The sequence below is a fragment of the Magnolia sinica genome, chromosome 4 (genome assembly GCF_029962835.1).
Source record: "Magnolia sinica isolate HGM2019 chromosome 4, MsV1, whole genome shotgun sequence".
Taxonomy (NCBI): Eukaryota; Viridiplantae; Streptophyta; class Magnoliopsida; order Magnoliales; family Magnoliaceae; genus Magnolia; species Magnolia sinica.
Genome location: NC_080576.1, coordinates 95,017,328 through 95,045,327, shown reverse-complemented (window position 1 = coordinate 95,045,327; position 28,000 = coordinate 95,017,328). Strand labels below are relative to the sequence as shown.

Below are 28,000 nucleotides of genomic sequence, written 5' to 3'. Positions count from 1 at the left end.
TTCCAAAATTTTACACAACAACTTCAGATTATTGAGTGAAGTCGGAATCTTGATATTCTCGAGTTTCATTCAAACAAATAGCATTGCAATTTATCAAGACTACGGAATATTTTAAAAAAAAGGCACTTGTTCAGCCAAACAAAAGAAAGGGTGCTAGAAGTTCAAATAGTTGTACTTGCATATCCTGATTGAAACAAATGGCAACAACAGCAGAACAACATCTTGAATCCTAACCCTCATCTTTATTAGCAGAGACACAAGCATGTTGCTCGTTTCAGTCGTTGTCTTCTCGACCATAGTCGTAGACGATCTCAATCTGCATCAGTGATAAAATCTCACGAGGAATAAAAAAGCAGTCACATACTCATAAACTATATTTCTGAGTCTCACAAGTGTCTATGATCAAGTTCATAACTATGGTCATATTATCAACAGAAAAGGTAGCAGCTTAGACTACACAACCCAAAACAAAAAGAAAAAAGAAAAAAGAAAAAGAAGCTACAACAATAACAGCACAACAACCAGGGGAGAGCAGAATAAAAGGATCCAGTCATGTTAAGATTCCAAAACAAGATCTCAGCACAAGAGATCACACTCTGACAGACTTTCCCGAAAGATGGATAATTTTACTCACTGATGTTTAAAGCATTCTAGATGGGGTCAAGATTGGTCTGAAATGAATGACTTGTTGACCCCATTGATCCAACAAAGCCCAGTTTCAGAGCTTTGATAGAATGCCTCTGCTGTATTATGATTATGAGGTTAAAAAATGATATATTTTATTATTTTCTGTTTTCATCTCCAATTTTAAATATCATCCAAATACATTTTAACAATATATTAATCCTTTTACTGACTCCAAATGAACTTGAAAGCAAATGGCTCTGGGTTGGAATCACCCAACTCAAGCAAACAATGGCCGCTACCCACTTTGCATTTGTCAACTATGACTGAAACGGGACAATGCTTCAGCATATGCATTCATATGGATTTTTAGTTTTAAAATCTAGCCATGATCTAACCATAAGGAACTAGATACAAAGAACAATCTGACAATGTTTCTCGTGGCCCTAGAGTTCCTATTGAGGAACTAGAAACTAGAGAAGTGCAGGAGCTGCAAAAGGGACCATTAGTCATATTGAGGTGTTCTTTAAAGGCCTTGCATTAAGGGACACCTTACAGCATCAGAGTGCACGTTTTAAAATCTCATCGTTTTAGAAGTTCAAAATTTAAGAGAATTTATATAAAGAAAACAAAAATATGGATTTGTCAAGTATTCATGGACAGTCGAGATATAGAGCTGACCTTTTTTTGAGGTCCATCTTAAATTTCCCTTATTAAATTTTTTTTTTTTTTAATTTTTTTTTTTGTTTTTGTTTTTGAGAGAGAGAGAGAGAGAGAGAGAGAGAGAGAGAGAGAGAGAGAGCAATGATTTTATTAAAAGAGCTCGCAAAGGGGGAGCAAAGAATACAACTCCAAATAAACTAAATCAAGGAGGTGAAGTGACCGAAGTGGCTTTTACAATAAAAGCCCAACACTCTAAATAAAAGGAGACTTTTCTAATAACCTCCTCAGCCCCCACCCAAACATTTCTAAAACAACACCCGTTTCTCACCCCCCCAAATTGCCCAAAACACCGCCATAATAAGCAGTCTCCACACCACTTTTATGGATTTCCCTATGTCTCCTCTGTGCCAAGCCAAAAGATCTTCCACCATCACCAACATCACCCAATCCATTTGGAACAACGAGAGGAAATGGTTCCACACCTCGCCGGCGAAGGGGCAATGGATAAAGAGGTGGTCGATCGTCTCCTCACTAACCATGCACATCAAACAAATATTAGGAAGGATCGTTGCCCTCTACAAATTATTGATAGTAGGGGTTCTCTTACGACATACCAACCATACGGACACCGCCACCCGAGGTGGGGGCCCATAAAACCAATGATGGAATAGATGGAGGGGGAGGCACCGCCTTGAGTCTGAAACCAAACCATAAAGCGACTTAACGGAAAATTTCCCAGAAGCATTTTTGGCCCACAAAATAGAATCTTCCTCTTGAACGTCAAACTTGACATAGAATCTCAAGGAGGCTAGTGAACTCGATAACGTCTGCGACAAGGAGGCGCTCAAACTTTCGAGTCTCCCATAACTGAGTAACAATCCGCCACTGCAACAAAGTTGTCAGGAGCCAAGCAAGCAATTCTCGGAAACAAAACTTGCAACGCTTGATCGCCACACCTAAAATTGGCCTGGAAGCAAATGCGGAGCCCCTTTCCTAGGGAAAAAAGATAAGCCCCTACGAACAAAATGTTCAATAGACACAATTGCTTTCCAAATAGCGGATGCCCAGTCCAAAGAAGAAGTTTTCACGAACCAATCGCACTCCTGTGTATTGTACTTAGCAACGACCACATCTCTCCACAGCTTCCCTTCCTCTACTCCAAACCCATTTACCCAACAACACTATGTTCATATCCCCCGATGGCTTGATTCCTACCCCACCTTTCTTGATCAACCTGCACACCTCGTCCCATTTAAGGAGATGAAATTTCTTCCCCTCATTTTTTTTTTTATAGAAGCAACTAGAAAATTCATTAAAACCAGAAAAGAACAAAGAAGAAAAGAACAAGGGAAAGAGAAAAGGGACACAGCTGCTGAGATAGCAGACAGGCCCTAGAAGCCTAAGGAGCTAAAATTAAAAGACTTAAGGTCGGTTACAATGGAAGCCCATTCAATCACTCATTAGTGCCATTTTAAAGAAATTCTCATCTCAACCTTTCAAGTCTCATAATAACCATCTTCGGGCATTGGAATAGAGATAAGAAATAAATGGGCATATTAGAGAAAGTTGTCTTGATGAGGGTTAAGTGACCTCCCAGAGACATGTAGCGGCATTTCCAGCAAGCAAGCTTCCTTTCAATTCTCTCCATCACCCTAACCCAAAGGTGAATAGCTGGCTTCACAATACAAAGCGGCAACCCAAGATAGGTGGAAGGAAACGTCAAATTGTTTCATTACATGAATATATTGGGCATGAGGCTAAGTGAGTTGCAGTGCATTTTGGTTGTGCCCTAGCATGCCTTAAGCCTGTACACCTCAAACACCAAGAACATTAGTGGAAAGTAAGGACCTTTCAAGGGGCTGCCGAGTTACCTCAATCAAGGCTATCCTTCTGCCTGGAAAATAGGGATTGCTACAAGGCAAATTTAGAAGATGCAAGTGATGGGGACATCAGAGGACCGACTCGGGTGTACCAGAGATGGAGACGACACCCACATCAGCACAACTTTCTTTGTGGATGAGAGACGAGTTCCAGATGGGGCCTACTGGGCCATTTTGAAAACCCCACATGCATTGGACGTGCATCAGGAAGACCCCACCTTGGGATGATGCATGTGGGCTGCTTAGGAAATAATTTTGGTCATAATATTTCTATTTCGTGTCGATTCGACCATTGAATCTTGTAGATCAAGCCATCGGGCCACCAGATCTTTTAGATGTGAGCCCCTTGAACTCTAATATTTTTTTCCTTATGTTTTTCGTTATTTTTAGGAGTTATTTGATGGTTGAGATTGATAACATATGTTTTAGTTTTCTTATTTTGGATAATGGGCCACTTTACTTAAGTGAGTGACATAGTTGTAATTATGCTGGATTTAATTCCGAATTTTTAATTATAAAAGCACCAGGGGGATGGAGTTCCAACCCTAGTGGTGTTATTGAGAAGAAAAAAAGAAGAAGAAGAAGAGTGGAGCTCTCTTGTGCGAAGGAATTTTCCTCCTTATTTTCCAGGGTTCTTCCAATTAAATTGTGGAATGGTAGAAACTTGTTTGGTGGTGGATTCCCCAAGGTACATCCTTCCTCTTCCTCTTCTTCGAAAGGTATTCTTCGTCTTACATCATTTCTCTCTCTTCTTCGAAAGGAATTCTTCTTCTCATGTCTTTCTCTTTTCCTTCCCATTACAACCTTCTAAACCCCATCTCTTCATTTTCCTATTTTCTCCAATTTCTAAAAACCCTAATTCTAAAATCCTCAATTCCCATGAACCCTAATTTTTCTAATTTCAAAATTTTCCCTTTCCTAACCCTAATCATAAAACCTACAAATCTGTCCATTGAGTGTAGAACGTGCCTATGCTAAATTGGAAGTTCTATCCTTCCATCGTTCCTAGTTTTGATTGATTGATGTGATTTTTTAGCATGCGGGCATGTGATTTAGGTTAAATCAGATTTTATTTCCTATTATTTACTCTTAATTAATTGGTAGGTTAGCATCTTTTGTTAATTGAATAACTTTATGAACTCTTTCATAATCTCCACGTTGCATGCTAGCATTAAATCATGTGTCCTGCATTAGCAAGTAAATGAGTCCAATTTATCAAAGTGGAGGAAAGGTATGCTACCAAGATTAATTTTTTATTGGCAATTTTTTATTTTTTATTTTGTTAAAAAAATGAAAAGGCCCAAATAGGCAAACAATACAACCCAGAAAAGGGACAAGCACCCTTACTACATCAGGACATGGTCCATTGGCTATAGTAATCATCCTTACTATAACCCAATAACTTCTCTAAGGACCTAGCCTAAGAACTAACAAAGTACCTTATTTGATGACATGGATAACTGATTTGTATTTGCAATTAAATGTCCAGTTAGTTCTTTCTTTCCAAACTGACCACAAAAATTGCAATGCAAGAAAGATTCCACAACACCATGCCTTTGCCCCCCAGGTCTGCCCTCCAGAAGCATAACCAAAGTAGTCGAACAATTGGCAGGACACCACTGCCATATAGATGCAGCAAACAGGCAATGGAGGAAAAGGTGGTTCACACTTTCACATCCTTGGGAACCATTGACAAAAGTTTTATCTACTGCACAAGTGAGAGTGGACATATTCAATTCTAGCATGCCTATTACTAGCAATATGCATCTTCGAGCACCCTTTCATTGTTCACACTAGTTCCTATAACCACAAGTATTTCTTAATGGTTTTCTTTAGACATGCGCAATGGATTATTTTTTTGCTTACTACTTAAATATCCCTAATATGCTCCCCTGCAAATTGCAAACATGAAAGGCACGAGGCGACAAAGTCAGTGACAAGAACCTCTCCTAATTATTCCTGTCATTATCGTTGATTCATAGATTTGCCTATATTTCCAATCCTCTTGAAATTCTATTTCAAAGATTGACATTATTAGGAGTGAATTAGTTGCTTGTAAGTATGGATTTAAGGAAGGGGGACGGGAGGTGGAGTCTTCTCTCTATCGGGCTTCTCATATATGGGAGTCAATTTCAGTGGTGAGAGGCGAGTTTAAGGCATATCATTTAGTTTGGGTAATGGTACTCGTATCAGATTTTGGAAGGACCCTTGGTGTGGAGACCAGTCTCTAAATCTCAATTTCCTACCTTGCGACATCAGAAGATTTGAAAGTGGCACATTGTTTCCATAGCAATGGGCCATCAACGCATTGGATGCCTCATTGCAGAAGAAACCTATTAGATAGCGAGATGACCGAGCTTCTATCCCTATTAGATCGCATCCATTTTCGGTCCCCTTCGGATGAGCTAGATTCTATGATATGGACCAATCATAGTTCAGGGCAATTCATAGTAAGCTCCGATAAAATGTTATGCTCGACCTCGGCAAATTCAGGTGAGTCTTATGCTTATCATTTTGTCCTATGGAGCTCTGACTAAGGTGGTCGCTTTCTCTTGGTTGGTGGGTAGAAGAAAGTGTTGACGGTTGATAACCTTCAGAAGTGCGGGATGGTTATTTCGAACTTGTGTTTTTTATGCAATCAAGATGCCAAATCCATCGATCACATCTTTATTTTCTGATCATTTATGTTTAGAATATGGTTGCACTTGCTTGCCATATTCGGGTGCTCTTGGGTTATGCCCAAGACAATTAAATATCTTCTTTGGGCTTGGCATGGGGGAGGTGTAATCAAGTACAGTAGGACTATTTGGCATTTGATTTTGCCGGCTGTTTGGTGGCAGATTGGGCGTGGCAGAATAAACGTCAATTTCGGAACACTACAGGATCGAGCGATGCAGTGGTTTTCGTCAAAGTTTGTCTCTGAGTGGGCTTCCATTCTTAATGTTTTGCACAATCTTTTAGTGTTTGTTTTAGGGTTGTAGTCCTTTTGGGAACCTCCTCATGTTTTTTTTTTTTTTTTTTGTTTCCCGTCTTGCTTGCAAGTGGGCCTCTAATAAAATTTTTGTTACTCCTTAAAAAAATAAAAAATAAAAAGATTGACATTATTATAATCATCATCATAGCCTTTCCCAATCATTTGGGATCGGTTGTCTTGTCAAAATTCCCATCGATGGGCCTATCATTAGTAAGTTAAAGAGCCTTTGTATCTCCTCTCACCATCTCTAGCCAAGTTCATTTACATCATCTTCTAACCACCTCTACCGAAGTTCTTTCACAAGTTCCTCTTGCCTCCTTTCAAACTGTAAAACTAATAAAAGTTCCCTTTATTATCATGGCTATAAAATTTTGACTTCATTTAATCAGTGTGCTATGTATCAATGACATCAGCCGATATTTTCCGTATTCATGGTTGGCAATGCAAAACTGTCTGAAAAATCATATGTATCTACAATAATATCATTGATACATGTCAATAGTTTGTTTTTTTTTTTTTTATTAGCTTTTTCCTTTTTGGGTTGCTTTTGATCCCTTTAATAAAATTTCCAATCTTCAAAAAAAAAATAAAAAAATAAAATCCCTTTTGTATCTTCCACTTAGAGAACTAAATGAAATTGATTTCTCCTTATTAATCTTCTCCACTTTGCATCTCATATTTTCTTGTATCGTTCAATCATGAAGGTGGTTTCTAATCACTTAACACTATCACTCCCTTGTCATATCTTCTTTGTTAAAAGATTTTGTTCCTTTACTTGCCTGCCAATTGCATTTACTCAGGTATCTATTCAGTCTCCGTCTTCCTTAATTGCTTTCTAATGTTTCTCCCAATGGACCGTTTGGTTACCACATTCATCCCTTTTATTTGTAGGCTGTTTGCTCCATAAGATCCTACTACTACCAATACCTTGAAGTCATAAGATGATGCCGCCCAAACTTAGTACAGCAAGACTCCTCTTTGTCCTAACTCTTTTTTTTTTTATTTTATATATACACTCGCACCCACACACCACATGGGTGCTCAAACCCATGAACTCAACATTGAAACGCACTCCGTCTACCACTGAGCCATGAGTAAGGACCCAACTCTTTGTCAAATTTGGTTGTATGGTTTGTGTTTTTATTGCTTGTATTGTGTGAAATTAGAATGATAAGAAATCAGTCCATCAATTATGGCTCACAACACAGTTTTGCCCCAAAACAATGGATAGCTAATATGCATAGTTTTTGACAAGGTTCTTAGTACCAAGTGTATAATCAAGTGACTTGTAACACCTTCTAAAGTTACACCAAAGAATTCCACAAATTTTCATAAGGGCCTGTTTGGATATGAAGAACCAGAGTGTGGACATTCATCACTGTAATGAATACAATGTTTTTTTTTACAAGGGTTGCAGTGTGTCAGTCTTGGGCCGGGCCCGACCTGTTCACTAAGTGGGCCAAGAAGTGATACCATAGCTGACCCATTTACTAAAAAGGCCAAGAATTCAAACCCAAGGCAAACCCACCATGGTTCACAAAAAACATATCATATGGGCTGTTGCCAATATGGGAGATGGGTGAAATGAGCATATTAAAAAATTGGACTTTAGCCCATTGTTGGTCATAAGGGCATAAATAACCCCTTCTGCAATTTTGTTTCAACCTTTCCCCATTTTTTGCTTATTTTCTTCATTCAAAGCATACGTGAAGGCTAGAAAACCATTTTCAACCAGATTTAGACCTATTTTGGAGATCAAAACACAAGATTTAAGCACAATTTGACGAATTGAAGTGGGGTCTACCAGTATCGACTATTAAAAAACATCTTCTTTTAATGGAAAAACACAACATTATCAATTTATAAGAATCCAATGTGTTCCAAAATGGTAATGGTGGCCGTAATGGCCACCACTGTTACTGTTATGATACAGGTCATAACGGCCGTTACGGCCCTTTTTTATTTTTATTTTAAAAAAAAACTGTTACAGAACCATTACAGGGCCGTTATGGGACCGTTACAGGACCTTTACAGACTATTTTTTTTTGTAACGGCCATTGCGGCCGTTTTGACCCCGTAACGCATAACGGTTATGACCGTTACCGTTACGTAACCGATTTTGAATACCTTGTAAGAACCACTAAAGATAAAATTTCCAATTCCCAAATGCACCATTGGATGCATGTCCAAAACACAAGAAAAATGAAAGAAATGTGGGTTTCCTTTTTTTTCCCTTTCCCTGACATTTTATCACATCCTTTGGCCAAAAAAGATTGGGTCCAATAAGGGGCTGATACAAGCTGTATCAGCAGCTTTGGGAGGGCCAATACACCTGTTGCAACCCACACCACATGAATCAGAACCCAAGTCCAACCTTCTCTTCAAGGGTGAGAATTATTTTTATTAGAAAAAAAAAAAAGGAATCCCAAGGGAGGGAGGGAATTCCCAATCATCGGTGATTGGAGCAGTAGGATGGTAGCTTCACCAATCCATAGGTTCCCGATGGGAGTGAAGCAAAGAAACAAAAGGACCTCCCACAATTCAAGAATTTCCTCAACCATCTCACTACCTACAAGGGTATTCCCTTGTAGATGAAGCCCATTTCATCGCAATAAAGGGGTCACCATTTATTACTTGGGTGGAGCCCGAACCCTTTAAAATTCTTTCTTACCAATCCACAGTGCTCTCACCTCAGCCTCATTGGAATCCACATTTCCAACAAAGAGTATGCATAACTTGATCTTGACCAAATTGGGGGCCCCTAGAGAAGTAGTGAACTACCATCAAAATAGAAACCATCTAAATTGAGCTTCTGGATGCCTCTAGGCATTGGAAATACCACATGATCCTACCATGCACTTTTTTTCCACCTGATTTCAACCTTTACTAAACAGTCTCAAAACAAATCATTAGGCCGAAGGTCCACTCTCAACTCGTCCTATTTATGCAGCAGACCTGATTTTTAGGTCAATCAGTAAACATGTTTGGCGATTAAAGGCTTCTTGTTACTATATTTAAACTTCTTATAAGCATGTCAGGTCGGGTCAGATTGGGACCAACCAAAGATTGACCCATTTACTTAATGTCTCATTTTCTGGCCCAAACTTGACCCAAGACCCATCAAATGTGGCCCAAACCCATCTAAGAAGTGGACTGAGCTAGCTGGTCCATGGGTCACCTGCTCATTGCCAACCCTACTTTTTACAATTGCAGGATGGGTGAACTAGGTGTACTTGGAAGCAACTATTTGGGGTCTAGTTCCCATTTCACAGATATGCGTCCTAAAATGTATTATCCTCCATTAAAGAGCCAACCCCGACATAAAGAAACCAGAATAATGCAATTGTCAAAGATGAAATGCGTCCTTATCTCATAATCATCATCATAGCATTGTCCCAGTTATTTATGCCCTTTCCTATTAAAAATTATCATCAAATGCACCACTGAAAAAAGAAATATATTGTCTCGTGGTTTTAGTAAAATGAGTAAATGATGCAGAATCAAGCACATTTATTAAACTGATGTCATGACTCAAAACTATAGGACACTTGAAGGGGGCGTAAACATGTGATATCTTACAAAACATATTTTTTGTTTTTTTTGAAAGATAACTAGAACTTTCAACAAAACAATTTATAGACCAATATCATGACCCTAAAGCGATGAAAATAATAAATAAAATAAACGAAAGCAAAGTCATAGAAACAATCATTTCTAAAATGGAAAATCTTACCCCCTGAGGTGGTGGTGGGTTTCTAGTAAACTTGCTGCCGCCAGGAGCCCAGGGAACTGCTCATTGAGAAATATGCAAAATATCAAATTGAATATATGAGGTAACAAGAATAAATGCAAACTCAAGTCATAAAAACAAGCACCACAAGGGAAAGAGATACTCTCAAACCAGATAAGAAGGGGCAATGTGGAAATGGTTTTGAACTTTAAAGCCTACAAATCTTGAATAAAGTTGTGCAACAAATAAAGAATCAAGGCGTGGCTCTGTCTGGAATATAATACAACAACGACTTGAGCTTCATGCACTAGATTTTGTAAGTGTTGCAACATCTAGTTCATAGTTCTCACTGTACCTACCAAAGAAAAAGGAAGATGAAAAAGAAGATACTGGCTATGAGCTAATGTGATCAGAAATGTGATCCATGGGCTGCCAACAAGTGTAAGGATCCTCGCTCCTCGGAGACTTTCCTTTTTATTAAATGACATCATCTTCCTCCAAGTAACTTTAGTGAAGTGTAAGCCAAGGAAGGTGTTTTGGATCTTTTCTTTGTTCAGGGAACTTGTATCCATTGCCTTGAAGCATTGTCTCAAGTCACTCCTTTCTTTGCCCAGTGGCCTTTTGTACGCTTTTTCTTCTTCTCTTCAATAAAATTTGATTTCTATCCATACAAAAATATGTGTAAGAGCTTCAAATTAAGGTGATACTTACAGCTCTCTTATCATGAGTCTTTGCTTTTGAAATATAAGACCAGCCCACTATGATTTCCACCACAAAGTAACAAAATTTTGGTATCTACTCACAAAAATCAGTGGGATAAGCAAACGACTTCATGCTCCAGATACTAACCGTCCATAATTCCCCCTAGTGGGCAGCAAGCAATAGCTGTGCTAAGGTGCAGAGAGAGGCCTAACTGTGCTGGCATGCAAGTCATTGGCAATCAGGTATTGGAGGATTCCTTGTTATTTTGAGCAGCCAACTGCTTGCCATGATCATTCGCGTGTGTGGGTGTTTCATGCTTCGCAGTCTGTCTGGCAACCACTCCTCCATGACCCTACATTGCTTGCACCCCCTTTGGGGTGTGCATGTAATAATTGGGCTGGGCGGGTCAATATAGAGTGGGACTCTATTGGCATGTGAATGGTGTCAATGCGAGCTGCTACATGGCCGGTTCCAACAGCTAAAAGAGAACGGTCAATTTCTGGTGGGCAGCCAGTTGTAGAATTTTTGCACATCTACCACTTGATAGCCAACCCCAATTTGCTGGGAGAAATGCTGGGACTAGGACTAGGATTAAGATGATTAAGGTGGTGGTGGTGGTGAAGGCTAAGACTAAAATTGTGCTGGTGGTGGTGGTGTGAAATTGCAAATCCCAGCAAATAGGATCGATTTTCATCAGACATACACCATTTCGAGCAACCGTTCACAATTTGCAGCAAGCCAGCAATTCAGAATAAGACTGCAGCAGTTAAACATACATACTGGGAATAAAATTGTAATTTCCAGCCAAAAGAAAAAAAACATAAGACCACACCAGTTTTCACGCATGAAAAAAAGGGAGAGACGTTCTTCAACTTCAATATGAGAAGGTTTCAAAACCCCCCAAACCCCAAAAACCCAAAAACGATCCACATGTTTCGTCCTCCCCAAGAAACTTCTGTTCAGTCAACCTATCATGCGGCTGACAAAAACAGCTCCTTTTTATTCTCTTAAAATAAACCCTAAACCTAATATTTGAGCTAGCATCAGCAAGTATAAACCCCTAAATGAAGACACCTATATAGATAAAGTAAAACTCTAATTCCTACTTAAAACACATACCGGGCCCATGTAACAGCCCATGGAAGCCTTTAAATGTTTCCAATCTGAAGTCATTTGATTTCGACTTTACTTCTAACTACAATAAGAAAGCCTATTTTAAAAATCCTAAACCACTCCTGTAAAAGTTTTCAAGATTTTGGATTCTCAGCATTTGCAAAAACAGCCTGGACACTGAAGGTGATCTCAACCTGACTTCTGGCCTCCGGACACTTCATACCATCTCCTCCTTGCTGCTGTTTGGTAGGCTTCAGAACAAGATCTCCCAACAGCCGAATCTGATCTTGTATCACTGCTTACGGCCATCTTCTGCACCCGTATCCAGACCATTGTGGCCAATTTTCTATACCAAATCTTGCTTTCATTGCCCCCATATGCTTGCATCTTCATCCAAGCTTGGAACCAGAGCTCAAGTTTGCATCACTGATGGTTTTTTTTAAGCAACATTTATATTTAAAAAAAAAGGTGAACTGGAATTTTTTTTATTTATAGCATGCCAAGATGGCGCAAAGTCTACATCCTCAAAAGAAAAGCAAAATTACAATCCCGTAAATAATCTATTGAGGCCCATTTAACAATGAAGAGCTTAGCTTTAATAGCCACATCCTCTTCCAAGTTTTGATCATTCTGGAAACACCTATCGATATAGTCACATCGGCCAGCTAACGAAGAGCCTAGCTTTAAGTAACAGAATTTTAATCAAATGGGAAAAAAGAATGAGGATAATACAAATATCTATTAGGATAATTAATCGGCATTCACCACAGACAATTAACATTCAGATCCAATAATGGTGGTGGATTTGGCTTTACTAGGAAAATGGTGGAGGATTGGTGCCAGAGAGGACACATTTTTGAAGAATAACCTTATTGCAAAAGATGTAGAAAATGGTTGAGATGTCAATTGTGCCAACCGCCAAAAGGATTCTACCATTTGGATGGCAATATCTTCAGTTTCAGGTTCGTTTCAGCAGATCCATCAGATATAGAGTGGGATGTGGAGACAGGATACGGTTTTGGGAAGGCTGGTGGTGTGGAGATGTGCCATTATGCAGAAAACTCAAAGCCCTATGTAGTCAATTGCAGTTCATAAATGTGCAGCCATTTAGAACTGTTCCCAGTGGCTTGTAAGGAAAGGTGGTGTGGGCATTGGTCTTTAGACGTAATCTTCATGACGAGGAGATCCTGCTGTTGGGGCAAAAGCTAGATCAGTTATACGAGTTTATTGCCATGTTCTGGGGTGTAAAGGATGTTGGAGTTCGGGAGCTGATGGGAATTTCTCCTGCAATCAATTTTCATGTCATCACCATCCATGCTTTCTCATGTCTATCCAGCCTCCGGTTTACCAGCCACGCGGTTAAAAGTTAATGCATTTTAATGGACAGCTTGTTCGGATAAAGGACTGAATGCAATTTTGATATCCATCATCCTGAAAAAGGAGGATATGGTGGACATTCAAATTTAGACCTATTACCCTGGGGGAGGCATACAAAGGTTCTGTGGCTAAGGTGTTCGTGAAGAGGTTAAGAGAGGCTTTAAGTTGCGTCATTTCCCCTTTCTAAGGAGATTTCATTAAGTAGAGACAGATCCTGAATGGTGTATTGGTGGCAAATGAATTCATTGATTCTGGAACCGAAGTAGGGGAGGTGGGATAGTTTTTAAAATCAACATGGAAAAGGCACATGACTATGTTCTGATGTAGGACAATTAACCACTTGCTCTAAAAACTCGAACTATAGAGCATGGCGAATCAATCCCTTTATCTCATAGCCCAGGCCCCACATCTCATGGGTTAGGACCTTGGCCGAACCCCCCTTGTGGGACCCACTTTACATGGGTTTTGCCTCACTCAGGCTACCCACCTCAAGTGTGCCCCTGCATCCCATTGGCCACCCCACTCGAGCCCGGTGTGAAAATGCCCTTGCATTAATCACCCCCGGTGAGGAGTCTCAAAAACGAGACCTCCCACTCTGATACCACTTTGATGTAGGACAATTAACCACTTGCTCTAAAAGCTCGAATTGATAGAGTGTGGCAAATCAATCCCTTTATCTCATAGCCCATGACCTACATCTCATGGGTTAGGACCTCGGCCGAACACCCCTCATGGGCTCCACTTCACATGGGTTCCACCTCACACGGCCCGCCCACCCTGAGTGTGCCCACGCATCCCACGGGCCACTCCACTCAATCCCGGTGTGAAAATGCCCTTGCATTACGTTCAATGGAATTTCTTATCTACATGCTCTCTAGGATGGGTTTTAGGGAAAGATGGAAGCAGTGGATAAAGGAGTGCATTCTCCAAAGTCATATAATCAAGGGGATGCTCACTGGTTTTTCACAAGATCAAGGAGAATTCACCAGGGTGATCCTGCAAATTGTTTATGGATTTCAGGTAGGAAATCCATCTCCAATTTGGGGATGTTACCATCTTGTTTTGCAAAATGCAACCCAAGTGTCTAATGCATAGTTACCTAAATTGTCTTGACATGCCTTGAACTGCAATTTAGGTTGAGCAATCAAAATTGCAGTTTGATTCACCATAATTCTATAATCCTCATGGACTTGGATATATGCAATTCTGTGTATAAGGGAACTCACGTAAACAATGCAACATATGTCAACATGGCAAATTGAGACGATCCAATCAATCCATCATGAGGGTGCCGCTATGTTGATGTCATGGCCCAAGAATCTTTTTATTCTTAGGCCAAAGTTGGAAACAAAAGTACAGCTCAAAAAACTTAGAAGAAGTTTTATAAGCAGTCCACTTGTTTCTATCGTAGTGGCCCACCTAATGTGGATCCAACCGGCATATTTTTTGGGTGGGAACAACTAAATGCTCAGACCTACCTGATGGACAGCTTGAATATTGTACCTGCCTACCACATTTGCACATGCGTGAGCATGTAGATGGTATGCCATGTAACATGTGTGTGTGCTTATAAAACATCTAAGTTGTTTGTGATTTGCCAGGATCTAATTACTTTAGAGGGCCGGTTCCTCTACAATTCCTTGTAGAATAAGGTATTCTACCAGTGCCTACGTTGGGGCCACAAAAGTTTGTGTATGGCATCCAACCTGTTTGTTAGGTTCAGCAAACAATCAAATTTGGATGCCCCAAAAATAGGCCAATCCAATCATCATGTGGGACACCATGTGAATTTGGAGATATATTTCTATCATGTGAATTTGAAGGTTTTTGGACGGGTTGTGCGTTATTTTCCATGGTGGGCTCACCAACCTGTGCATTAAGTAACCCCTGTGATACTAATGGGATGTCCCGAAAATTAGGCTATGCAATCCTTCGTGGGCCACACCATAGAAAACAATGACAACCATATCAAAATCTCCAAATTGATGTGGTGGCCCACATGATGGTTGGTGATCAGCCTGATTTTGGGGGTGTCCAACTTTCATGTGGGACAACTATGTTGGACAGGTTGGATGCCATACACACGCCTCTAGGTGGTCCATACGCTTATTCTATAAGGACTTTGTAGAGGAACCGGCCTTTATTTTTTGATGGTTTGCAATCTTTAAATTATATCAAAGATGCTTTCAATTGTTCTTAACTAGAAAGGAAATAAACCATTTAATTATGTGGATATAAGAAAGAAATCTTTAGTTATTAGGAATTTAGTAATTCAGAAATCTCTCCCTCTTACGACTGTTCCACAACTCCCACCTGGTCCGTTACACTATTGGATACACTGATAGTGTATGGATCATGCATGTAGGCCATCTTTGATAGGACCCAATCCTATTCGATACATGACCACGCCAGGTGTATTGTGGAGAGATTGCTCCGTTATATTTCTATGTTCATATAGGGAGTGGATCAAATTATGTTAAAACAAAACAATGTACTAGCATATTGAGCTAGGAGAACTTGAATTGCAAACTGAAGAACAAACCAAATGAACCTAACCTATCATCATCATCTAAGCCTTATCCAACTAATTGGGGTGGGCTACATGAATCTTGTTCTACCATTCCTCCCTATCAAAGGCCATAACTTCCGTTAGACCATAGGTAATCAAGCCTTTTCCGAGTAATTTTGAAAAGTAAAGAACTGTGAAATTTAAACAACCTAGAATAGATCGAACTTCAATTCAAGTAACTACATAACATCAATGATATCCTCAAATGCTTTGAGGCAGCGTCCGATATGTTGTTCCTTAACTACCCAACATTCTATCCCATAAAGCATGGCTGGTCTTATATCCATCCTATAAAATTTCCCTTTCAGTTTGAGTAGTAAACGACAATCATATAAAACTCCAGAGGCACATCTCCAATTCTTCCACCTAGCTTGAATTCTATGGGCAATATCCTCCTCAATCTCCAGTCATGAATTATTGACCTAAGGTATTGAAAGTGGTCGTTTTGGGAAACTTCTTGGTCAACACTCTTAACTAATTCCTCATTTTCACTCCTATTGTTACTAAAATTACACCCCATATACTTTGTTTTAGTCTGACTAATTTTAATCTTTCAAATTCTGAAGCATCCTTCTCAATCTCCAGTCATGAATTATTGACCTAAGGTATTGAAAGTGGTCGTTTTGGGAAACTTCTTGGTCAACACTCTTAACTAATTCCTCATTTTCACTCCTATTGTTACTAAAATTACGCTCCATTAGAGCTGGGCATCGGACCGAGTCAGATCAGATTGGGTCCAACTCGATTCGGTCCGAAACCCACGTGGGCTGACCCGAAACCGATCCGAACCGGGACCGAGTCCGAGACACCTGGCTCGATCCGATTCGATGCACAGTTGGCCTGACCCGAACCGAGTCTGACTCAGTCAGGGAAACCGAGTCGGATCGGGTTGGGTACGATTCGGGTCGATTTTTTTTTTTACGGTGAAAATCATCATCCTCGCTTCTATTTTCAGTGTGGTCCATTTGAGCTTTAGATATGATTAAATTTTCTTTTCCAAATGCTCTAAAATAATCAGAAAAAATGGATAAAAGGTATGGATATAATAAATACACCATTGTGAGGCCCATGTAATGTTGATCTCATTTGAGCAGTTCGTACAACCAGGAGCTCGAGGCGTGTACAGGCAACTGTCTGTGTTGACATCCTGTGAAAGGAAGTGCAGTTGTGTTTACGTGGAGTGCACGAAAGTGCCGTTGCTGTATTGGCGTTAGCAAGTTCGGTAGGTCTGATCATAGGGTATGTGCTATATCCAAACCGTCCATTCATTTGGAGCGCTCGTTTTAAGGCTTGAGACAAAATAAGACAGATCTAACTATCAAGTGGACCACAATGAAAAAAGAAGTCTAGATTGAAAGTCTACCATTGAAACCCTTTTTAGGGTCACAGTCTCACAGAAAATTTGGATCAATTTGAAATTTGTTTTTCCTCTTAATTCAAGTCTTTGTGACCTTATGAACAGATTGGATGGAAAATAAATGTTATGGTGGGCCTATGAATTGTTTAATGGTGAAAATCATTATCTCTGCTGCTATTTGTGGTGTGGTCCAGATGATCTTTGGATATGATTCATTTTTTGGATAATGCACTATAATGATCTCTAAAAATATATGAACGGTGTAGATATAATAAATACATCACTGTGGGGCCCATATAACTTTGATCTCCTTTGAACGTTCATACAACTCGGAGCTCGAGGAGCGTCAGTGCTCGTCTTCGCATGACACGTTAGCTACGAGCTACAACTATATAGCTGGTGTGTGGTACACCATGAATGTTCTTCTTATCGTACCGAGTAAATTCTGTTGGGGCCCACCGTGAATGCATGTGGTTTATCCACACCGTTCATTTGTTTTTTCAGATCATTTTAGTGGTTGAACCCAAAATTAATGCATATCCAAAGCTCAAGTGGACCATATCATAGGAAAAATGTACAAGTATTGATAAGAATCATTCCAGATTGAGCAGGATCGGATCGGTCCGATCAAGTTTTCGGATCGGATCGGTTCGGATTGACCACGACCCGATCTCGATCCAAAAAAACCGTCGGATCTGAATGGCCTACTCGATCCGAACCGATCCAGGCCGTCGGTTCGGTTCGGTTCGGAACGGGTCGGAACGGGTCTGACCGGGTCGGATCCACCGGTCGGGTCAGACATGCCCAGCTCTACGCTCCATATACTTTGTTTTAGTCTGACTAATTTTAATCTTTCAAATTCTAAAGCATCCCTCCATAAATCTAGATTTGTATTATGCCCTCCCTTGTCTTGTTGATCAAAACTATGTCACCTATAACCAACATACACCATCAGATCTCTCTGCAAATGCCTCAGTAACTCATTCATAACCAATGCAAAAGGGTATCGGCTCAATGCCAACCCCCGGTGCAAGCCTATAATAATTAGGAATTCACTTGTCTCTCTACTAGTAGTCCTCACATTTGTTACCGCTCCCTCATAGATATCCTTAATCACGTCAATATAACCACTTAAAACCCCTTTTCCCAACACCCACCATATTAACTCTATAGGGACCCTATGCTTTCTCTAAGTCAATAAAGACCATGTGGAGATTCTTCCTTGTCTCCCCATATTTCTCCATCAATTGTCTAAGTACGAAGCATGAAACCAAATTGACTTCTGATACATATTCGTCTCATGCCTTAGTCTTTGCTCAATCACTCTCTCCCAAAGTTTTCATAGTATGACTCCTAAGCTTAATCCCACAATAGTTAGTGCAGTTCTGCACGTCTCCTTTACTCTTATAAGTAGGTTCGGCGGTAATTTTCCTCCATTCGCATGGCATTTTCTTCGATCTTACAATCTTGTTGAACTTGTCAACTAAAATAACCCAACATCTCACATACACTTCTGAAACCTCTATTGATATACCATTTGGTCCGAGGGCCTTTCCTGTTTTCATCTTCCTCAAAGTTTCTTTCACCAATCACTACAGATATCCTAATCATACATAAGTATCTAAGACTATAATCTTCGATATCATTTGAGTTTATGGTTCCTTCTATCCCCATGCTCTTAGAGTTGTCATTTAACAAGTTCTGAAAATAGCCTCTCAACCTTTCATTGATCTCATTTTCCTTTACCAGTACCCTTTGATTATCACTCTTAATGCATCTAACATGATCTAGATCCCTAACCTTCCTCTCTCTCAATTTTGCAAGTTTAAAGGCATCTTTCTTGCCTAAAGTGAACTTTGAAGCAAATACGCTTCCAAAGGAGCAACCAGAGAGTTCTCAATTATCACCTACATGAGATAGGTTTTGAGTTTCTTCATTCATTTTTGGTTTTGGGCATGATCATATAGATGTTATGTCACCCAGAAAAAAAGGATTTAGAGTGCCAAAAGCTACCAAGCATATTTAACATGAAAGCAATATGTTCTTACAAGGAGGGGAGGGTGATTTCCTTTTATTTGAATGTACAAAGAAAAAACAAAATTGTATTTGAGATATATTCTGCAGATAGGATAAGATGATAATGGTGAACATAACAATAAAATGTGAGCACAAGAGCTTCTTCATAGAAATTACCAATGTAAGGATCAGGGTGTCGCCACTTATCATAACTTGCTTCGGCATCATTGATCAATCTATCGATGTGGTTGATATCTTCCTGGAAAGGCACCGAAAGAGACAAGACAAGATAATAAATATATTTATAGGACACTTCAGTTCAATGCTTCCTTTGACAGAAAAGAAGAAAATCAATCTTTTTGAGAAGTAATAGGACCATTCCTTCCCACATCTCATTGATAACAAAACATAGCATCACATGGATGCTAAATGTTGATGATTCGATGAAAAATCAAGCAACAATGAATATAGAGGCTCGTTAATACAATATATATATATATAAGGAAATTCGATTTCTATAAATAATGGATTAACCCATAATACCCATCAATAAGTATAAACTTTTTTATGCTAATATCTTGGGAGAGAAATTCAAAGATAATTACAGGGACTTGAAAAAATTACAAATTTCAGTGATAATCCTTCCATGTAGTGCAAGCAGTGTTCAAATTGTCGGCGAAAAATCGATAATATCGCCGATATTATCGGTGTCGCCAAGCCGGCGATACCGAAACCCCCTAGTTTCATATCTCTTCCAATTGTCGGTGATTTTTTAGTGATAAATAAAGTTATCAACGATAAATAAAGTTATCGGTGATAAATTCGCTGTAGCTAACCCACCGAAAATATCAGGAGTGCATAAATATGAAAAAAAAATGAAAAAAAAATGAAGAAAGTGAAAAATCATTCCGATCCATGTAAGAGGATATTTTCGATACCTTTAAAAAAGGATTCAGAATTTGGAGGTAGCACACCAGTCGATCGATCGTTGAAATCCATGTGTTGTTCTTCCATATGTAAAAAAAACAACCTCCATTTTTCCTTTTTTTTCTTCAAATAAATGAAAGATTTCAAAGAAGCGGCAATTTCGGTAAAGAATCTTACATAGATGGGTGGATATTTCCTAAAATTTGGAGAGAATTTGAGAAATTTCAAGGATTTGAGGGATTCGAGGGGTTCGGAAGATGGTTTCCCGCATCCGAAGCTCCCTTTTACGGGATGACCGCACGTGAGACGTAAGTCCTCGCTGCTCTGTGGGCCCACTATGATGTAATGTGTTTCATTTACACCGTCCATTTATTTTGAAAGATCATTTTAGGTCATGAGCCTTTAAATGAGTCAGATCCGCATTTCAGGTGGACCACATCAAAGGAAACAACGGTGATTGAATGCTTACCATTAAAAACTTTTCAAGGCCCACTGTGATGGTTATTTGCCATCCAACTATTTGATTAAGTCACACAGATTTGGATGAAGGGAAAACACAAATATCAGCTTGATTGAAACTTTTGTGGCTCCCGATGAGTTTTTAATGGTGGCCATTCAATGAACACTATTTCCTGCCATGTGGTCCACCTTAAATTTGGATCTGTCTCATTTTTTGTCCAATGCCTTAAAATGATCTGCCAAAATGAATGGACGGTATAGAATATAGATACACAACTGTTGATAAGGTCACGTGATGTTTATTTGACATCCAACATGTTGATGAGGTACACAACTGTTGATAAGGTCACGTGATCCTTGGGCCCACCATAATGTTTCTGTGATGTTTATTTGACATCCAACATGTTGATAAGGTCACGCGACCGTAGATGAAGGAAAAAAACAAATATTTGCTTGATTCAAAATTTTTGTGGCCCATTAATGGATAATGGCCACTTTTTCCTACGGTAGGGTCTAACTGAGAATTGGATCTACTTCATTTTTTGGGGTCATGCCCTAAAATAATCTTAAAAATTGGATGGACAGCATGGATATAGAAGACATACACCAAGGTAGTCCCCACACTAAGGGTTGCACCGTCTTGCGTGAGTTTGCACCTAATCCTCATTGGAGCGTGACTTGGGTGTGACCCCGGAACTAGTGGCGTGGGTGCCTGTAGGGCCCACTTGTTAAGGCGTGATCCAAAAAAATTAAGAAGATATAAATTACAAGTCTTCCACACTACAGGAAATAGTGGTTGAATGCCCACCATTAAAAATTTCCTAAGGTCCACGGTAATATTTTTTAACCATCTAACCTGTTGATAAGGTCAAACAGACCTGTAGGGCCCACTTGTTAAGGCATGATCCAAAAAAAAATTAAGATGATATAAATTACAGGTCTTCCACACTATAGGAAATAGTGGTTGAATGCCCACCATAAAAAATTTCCTAAGGTCCAGGGTAATATTTTTTGACCATCTAACCTGTTGATAAGGTCAAACAGACCTGAATGAAAGGAAAAAAAAAAAAAACCACACAAATATCAGCTTGATCCAAAACTTATGTGGCCCACAAAAGGTTTTTAATGGTCATTAACCACTGTTTCGTATGGCGTGGTCCACGCAAAATTTGTATCTACTTTATTTTTGAGTCCACACCTAAAATAAGCCGGCAAAATAGATGAACGTCGTGGATATACAATGCATACATTGAGGTGGGTCCTACGATCAAGATTTAGACGATGACTACAAGCCACCTCATCACTCCATGTAGGGATGAGGGATGCCAAAAAAGGTATGTTTTGTGAGTTCATTTAATTTTACATATCTTAATTATTGTACGACAGTTGCATTTGTATTATATAAACTCATTTTGGTTATTGTTGAAGTAATTTCTTACGGCAACGCATGCTTTTTGGATCCTATTAAATGAAAATTTATCATGTAATACATTCTTTTGTAAATTTTTTTATTCCTAAATATCCAAATATGTGCATTTAGGCATGTCCTAAAGTTTTACTGAAAAATTCTACCATTTCCCACATGTTTTCCTATTTTTCATCGCATTTCCAGTTATCAGCGATATTATCGGCGATAACGACATAATATCTTTATCTCTAGCCAGCGAAACTTGTAGCAATACCGACAACTTGAACACTGAGTGCAAGAGATTGAAAGGGTATTTCTTGACTACAAGCCATGGATAGAGATGATTGTGTCATTTTGGACCAACTAGTTTTATGCCTGTTGGAAAATCAGTTCACCCACAAGAAAGTTTATCGAGGTATTAACTAAACACCAAACTAGAACCCTCATTGAGCAGATAGCAACAAACAACTATTAGGTCCACCTTTGATACGAGTTCGGCCCTATACTTAAACCTTGGCAAGCCAATAAATATTGCATCCAATTTTCACCATAATTAACTAGAACTCATAAGCCCTATGGTTATATGTTTGAAAGCAAAATTCTAGAACTGATTCTATGCATTCTTGCTTACGGTACTGAAGAACTTCCAACATTCTAAGTAACAGAGAAAGGGTACGGTGGACTTCTTAAAAAACTAGAGCAAGTAGTTTTGACAATAGTTACCTCCAACTCATATGCCCTAATGCTCGACATTCTAGAGCTGAAATTCTAGAATGAATTCTAAATTCTAGTTTACATTCACTCCGTTAGGAAGCAAAGTGATGTAGGCCCAAGGCCCACCATGGGGCCCAACATGTTCTGAATTTTGCATTGTTTGCTACTAGTTTTGGAGCTAAATGTCAAAGACTACCATTTACTATTTCTTGAAGATAGGGGGCTGATTTTGAAGATATGGCTGTTGATTCTCTAAAGATTTTGGAGGTTAAATGCTAGATTTACTAATATTATTTTTGGACCATTATAATATGGTCAGTCTTTGTGTATAGAGTTGTTGCCATTTAGTAGCGATTAGATTGTTTGCAATCAATCTAATAGTTGTAAAATCTCAATTAAACATATAAGGATTTTAGGGTGTCTAGGTCTATAAAAAGGGTTGTTCCAAGAGGTAGGGGTATTCCAATTTTCTCAGCTTCGTGAGGTTTACTCTTCATACTTTTTTAGTGATTTGGATATCAAGATTTCATTGATTCAATAACCAGATCGCATCACAAAGCCCCGGGTGGTCCCGTTGCATGGGTCCCCCAATTGAATACATGTGCACACTATCATGTTAATCAATGTGATTTTAGAGTATGTAACTTCATTCTCCAGCAAAGAACCAAAACCAGATCTCTTAAATAAATAAAAAGCACATTGGAACACAAGTGCATGGAGTTAATTGCAGTGATTCATATGTGGGTGCTGCTGACTTCATGCATTATTATATGGCTGAGGTCTATATGATCCAACAGGGGGTCCATTGGTTACCTAGGAACCTTCTTATTGCTGAGATTTGGTAGATCAGACCATCCATCAAGTGGTTTTTAAATGGTTTTATAAATGATTTTAACAATTGATCTATATGGGTGTTGTTGATTCACATGTGGGTGTTGTTGAGTTCATAAATTACGATACGGTTGACGTCTATATGATGTAACAAGAGATCCATTGGTTACCTAGGAACATTCTTATGGCTGAAGTTTGGTAGATCGGACCATTCATCAAGTGGTTTTTAAATGGTTATGTAAATTATTTTAATAGTTGATCTCTTGTTTAAATCGCGCTTGATGGTAATTCTACTGTTGAGGTCTCGTGGTCCACCACTTGGTTTGTAGGGGTATTGAATTAAGGGTGGATGGAGATGATAAGTGGAGGGATTGGATTACTTTGGGTACAAGGTTAGGCATGATTGCAAACTTAAGATGTAGTAGGGCAAACCAAGTCGGTAGGGTGATGGAGCACCATACTAGTGTTTCTCCTTGCAACCTAGCTCCTCTTTATAAATAAGTCCTATAGCATAGGGATTGAGAAGTAGCCTTGGACGTCTAGACCTCCTTAGGCGTCACACACACACACACACACACACACACCCCGTCTAGATTTTATGCCGACATCACATGTCAAAAGTTCTCACATAGTTACTATGAGAACTAATTCCCATGAGAGCATTATATATATATCTGTGTGTGTAAGAAATGCTCACACACAATTGGACGTCCAACAAGTTAGCATGTGGGGCCCACCATGGTGTTTGTATGACATCTTGCGGGCTAGCATGGTTGTCCCACCATGAAAACAGGATGCCCTAAAAATCAGGTCGATCCAACCATTAGATGCATCCCACATGAATATAGAGTTTTTTGAGTGGTTGTTCATAGTTTTCTATGATGTGCCCAACCTAATAGTTGGATTGACCTGATTTTTGGAGCATTCCATTGTCATGGTGGGACAACCCTGCTAAATGGACAAGATGTCATACAAACACCATGGTGGGCCCCCCATGCCAACTAGTTGGACGTCTAACTAGTTGTGTGTGATCATTACTCTTATATATATATATATATATATATATATAGAGAGAGAGAGAGAGAGAGAGAGAGAGAGAGAGAGAGAGAGAGAGAGAGAAGACGAGTGGGAGATCATATCTCTCTTCCTTCCTACATCCATGTGTATATGTGTGAGGTCCAACTATGGACAATGCTCGGTGCTGCCCTAGCCTTGCTCTAGAGAATGGCGTGTCAACTCCTCTCCTTATCTAGAAAACTAGGATAGATCTAGGGGAAATCTTTTCAGTTGAAGGTACAACATCAGCAACCTACATGGTTTTCAGTGGTGACGATCTATAGCCAATTGTAGACACAAAATTCTTTGGTTTTGGTTTTTGCATAAACTTGAGGGTATCTAAACAAAGATCCTTAGGGCTATCCTCAAAATTAAAATAAATTTATTAAAAAAAAAAAAAAAGATCCTTAAGGCTAATGTATCAAAAATAGACCTTTTCAAAATTCACATCAAGGAAGCATCTAGAAGAAAAGGTTCAGGCATTTGGACAGCCATATCATGGGCTAGTCCATTTTGTGCCTCGTTCTAAGATTCGATGTGGGAAAAGGTGCTAATTTAAGGTTTTGGAATCATCTATGGTGTGTTGTGGAGACGGTTTGAGAAAGATTTGAAGAGTTATATAATATTGCAATAAACAAAGAAGCGTCGATGCAAGAATACTACCACAGAGTAGGAAAGAGAGTGATTTGGTGCCCTATGTTTAGGAGCAATATGAAGGATAGCAAAGTCTCCGACTCTCCGCCCGCCTTGGTAGAATTGCTTCTGGTTATCCTCTTGCTATATCCATCAGGAGGGGAAGGATAAAGGAATTTGGGTGTTAGAATCAAATAGAAACTTCTCGGTAAAATCTATGGCTAGGGGAGCTTTCTAGGAGAAATTCGAAAGTGGCTATGGCTTCATTAAGTAATGTCATACAGCAATCCCATTAAAAATGAAGGCTTTTGTATGCTGGGTTACTTTGGGAAGATCCTAACTATTGACAATCTTAAAAGGTAGGGTATGGCGATGCCAAATCCTTGCAGATAGACGGCAAGCCAAGTGTTTTGAATAGAGCCCATAGCATAGCGGTAGCGCCTGTAGCGCGGCGTAGCTATGACACTACCTAGTGTTAGCAAATAGCATATATCCCCTATAGTGTACGCTACAGGGGTCGTAGAGTATGTAGCGTATGTAGCGTACGCTATGCGGCTACGCCTTTTTAAAAATAAATAGTAATTACATTTTGTATTTTTTAAAAGGTAATTATATTTTGTATTTTGTACTTAATACTCTCAACCTGTGGGATTTTAATTTCTTTTCGTACTTGTGACTTGTAGTTTCGATTAGACACTATTAATTATAGTTTGTTTAAAAAGTTGTTGATGTGATAATAATTTAATTTGGTTTATGTATGCGAATTAGTTTTTGATAAATGATGATTAATAACTTGTTTAAAAATGCTTATACTTGAAAAAATGAATCACCTTTTAGGCATTTCTACTTTATTTTTGTTTTTTTCTTACTATTCATCATATATCTATATTATTTTTAAATTAAAAAATAGAAGTATCGTGTAACTTATGCTACACGCTACAGAGGGTTGAATGCTATGCATCACAATACTACTATTTAAAACATTGGGCATGCCTCACCACCTTGTGGGTGATCTGGCTAGAAGGAAACAATACGATCTCTAAAAGAAGATTTAGCAGGTTAAAGAAATAGCAGGAAAAATATTCTGGCTTTTGCAGTTTTGGAGTAAATCCAGCGTGGAGTTGAAAAGAATCCCGCAGGCCTTGTTCTCTTTAGAGTGGAGTAAAGTGTTGTAGTAGAATTAAAAAAGAAAAAAAAGAAAAAAGAAAAAAAAGCAAGCTGTTCCATAACAATAACGGTGGCCGTAACAGCCACCACCATTACCGTTAGATACGGGCCGTAATGCCCTCTCTTTTTTCTTTTTCTTTTCCGGGACCATTATGGATCATTTTTTATGTATCCACCATTTTGGCCCCATAATGCATAACAATTACCACTATTACAGATGTTATGTAACCGTTTTAGCATAACATGATCAAAAGGTTGATATGCCACTTGCTGCTTGGAAGCCTCCCCCAGTCAGTGACTTCAAAATTAATTTTGATGGCTGCTCCCAAGTTATGGAGGAATCATCTGGGACCACAGTGGATGCACTCGAGACGAATTCTGAGGGCCCCTTGGAATTCAGGACTCTAGCCAGCTTCAAGTAGTCTAGCTGATGGTGGCAAAGAAATTTGTTCCTACGGTTACTGAAGGGAATTCATGTACCGATATCTTGTGGGCTTCTTTAGGAAGCATTCCTTAGAAACTAGTCCACTGAATAGAAGAAACCCGTGATCATTGTAGGGGAAGCAGGTAGTTTTCACCCAGGCGAATGAGCTAGCAGATATTCTAATTTTATTTTGAGACGTTGTAGTTGCCCCCTGTAGTGGGTTGATGTTTCCTCATTGGTCCTTTTGTTTGGCCATTTTCATTGTTGTATTTCTAGTTTTCTTTCTGAATAAAATGGACTACCCTTCTAATATATATATATATATATATATATATATAAGCAACAAGTTTTCAGAATTTTGATAGTAAACTTTTATACCATGAGATGGAAAACATACCACATGCTTGTTTGCCTCGAATCTTTCCCTCAGGTTTGATGCCTGACAATGATGATGAGTAGAACAAATAAGAAAAAAGTAAAAAAAGAATCAGACATTGCTTCACAGAGAAACTGCTCTGAAACAGTATAAAATCTGTTTTTCAACATTGGAAACCAATGCTAGTAATAGGGTACATATTTGAGCTTTTCCTTTTTCATTTTCCTTTTCCAGCCAAGCTACAAAGCCCATGAGAGGAATTATACGATTCTCAACCCAAGAATACTCACAGTAAATTTGGGTTTTCAGTTTCTACAAGTGGGTCCGCAGTTCAGTGATCCGGATCAAGACCACTGATCTGTTTAGCCTCACCATCAATGGACCAGCCTTCAGATTCACCTCAATAGGAAAATCCCCTCTTTCAATTCACATCCCGTGAATAGACGATCGAAAAGAGAAACACAGCAACAGTCGTTCGACATCCAACAGAAGAAATGCCCAAAATGCTGGACGGCAGGGCACAACAGATGAGCGGATTCAATCGCTGAACCATGGGCCCCGACTGTATAAACTGAAAAGCCATGTAAGATCAGCATCCAAAGTATAGTAGAAAAAAAGGAAATGAAAATGGTGATAGGGATCGATATCAGAAAGCAAAAGGAAGAGGAAAAGAAGATGGAGTGATCGGTTATTGGAGACGAAAGGCTAGGGTTGAGAACGACAAGGTAATGGAATTATCGGATGCAGGTGCAATAGGAAAGTTGAAAGAATTGAAGGGTGAAGAAGAAGAGAGAAGGGAAGAGAAAATGCATACATCTTCATAGAAGAGATGCCTGTGAACGGCCCAGTTGAGAGTGTCTTTGAGGGCCCGCCTGTAGAGGATCCTCACCCTCTCCTTCTGAGATGCCCTCCGTGCGAGGTATGAAGCCGTACTCAAGCTCATTTCTCTCCTCTCCTCTCTCTCTCTCTCTCTCTCTCTCTCGAAGAGGACTGTGTTATA

General features: G+C 39.2%; 1 protein-coding gene and 1 long non-coding RNA gene across 3 annotated transcripts; both read right to left on the bottom strand.

Moving 5' to 3' along the window:
• Window positions 1-36: 36 nt before the first annotated feature.
• On the bottom strand, window positions 37-28,000 carry LOC131243411 (NADH dehydrogenase [ubiquinone] 1 beta subcomplex subunit 9). 2 transcript variants are annotated; one of them, XM_058242767.1, is made up of 5 exons: window positions 27,815-27,991; window positions 27,022-27,063; window positions 19,183-19,264; window positions 9,875-9,930; window positions 37-316 (listed from the first exon to the last, which is right to left on the bottom strand). In XM_058242767.1, exons 1-5 carry the CDS (start codon window positions 27,941-27,943, stop codon window positions 275-277), a joined length of 351 nt encoding a protein of 116 aa, XP_058098750.1. In that variant the 5' UTR covers window positions 27,944-27,991; the 3' UTR covers window positions 37-274. The 2 variants fall into 2 exon arrangements, with proteins under 2 accessions (XP_058098750.1, XP_058098749.1); XM_058242766.1 differs by lacking the exon at window positions 19,183-19,264 and having other exon boundaries at window positions 27,815-28,000.
• On the bottom strand, window positions 4,022-8,154 carry LOC131243412 (uncharacterized). The gene is made up of 2 exons (XR_009170050.1): window positions 6,998-8,154; window positions 4,022-6,964 (listed from the first exon to the last, which is right to left on the bottom strand). It is a non-coding gene; the product is annotated as an uncharacterized LOC131243412 (long non-coding RNA).

What these genes read in the sequence shown, in the direction of transcription:
- LOC131243411 (XM_058242766.1), bottom strand. Translation starts at nt 27,943, where the DNA reads ATGAGCTTGAGTACGGCTTCATACCTCGCACGGAGGGCATCTCAGAAG. An exon ending in GGCATCTCTTCTATGAAGAT is followed by an intron (nt 27,064 to 27,814) that starts GTATGCATTTTC and finishes CATCATTGTCAG; the next exon opens with GCATCAAACCTGAGGGAAAG. An exon ending in TCGAGGCAAACAAGCATGTG is followed by an intron (nt 9,931 to 27,021) that starts GTATGTTTTCCA and finishes CTCAATGAGCAG; the next exon opens with TTCCCTGGGCTCCTGGCGGC.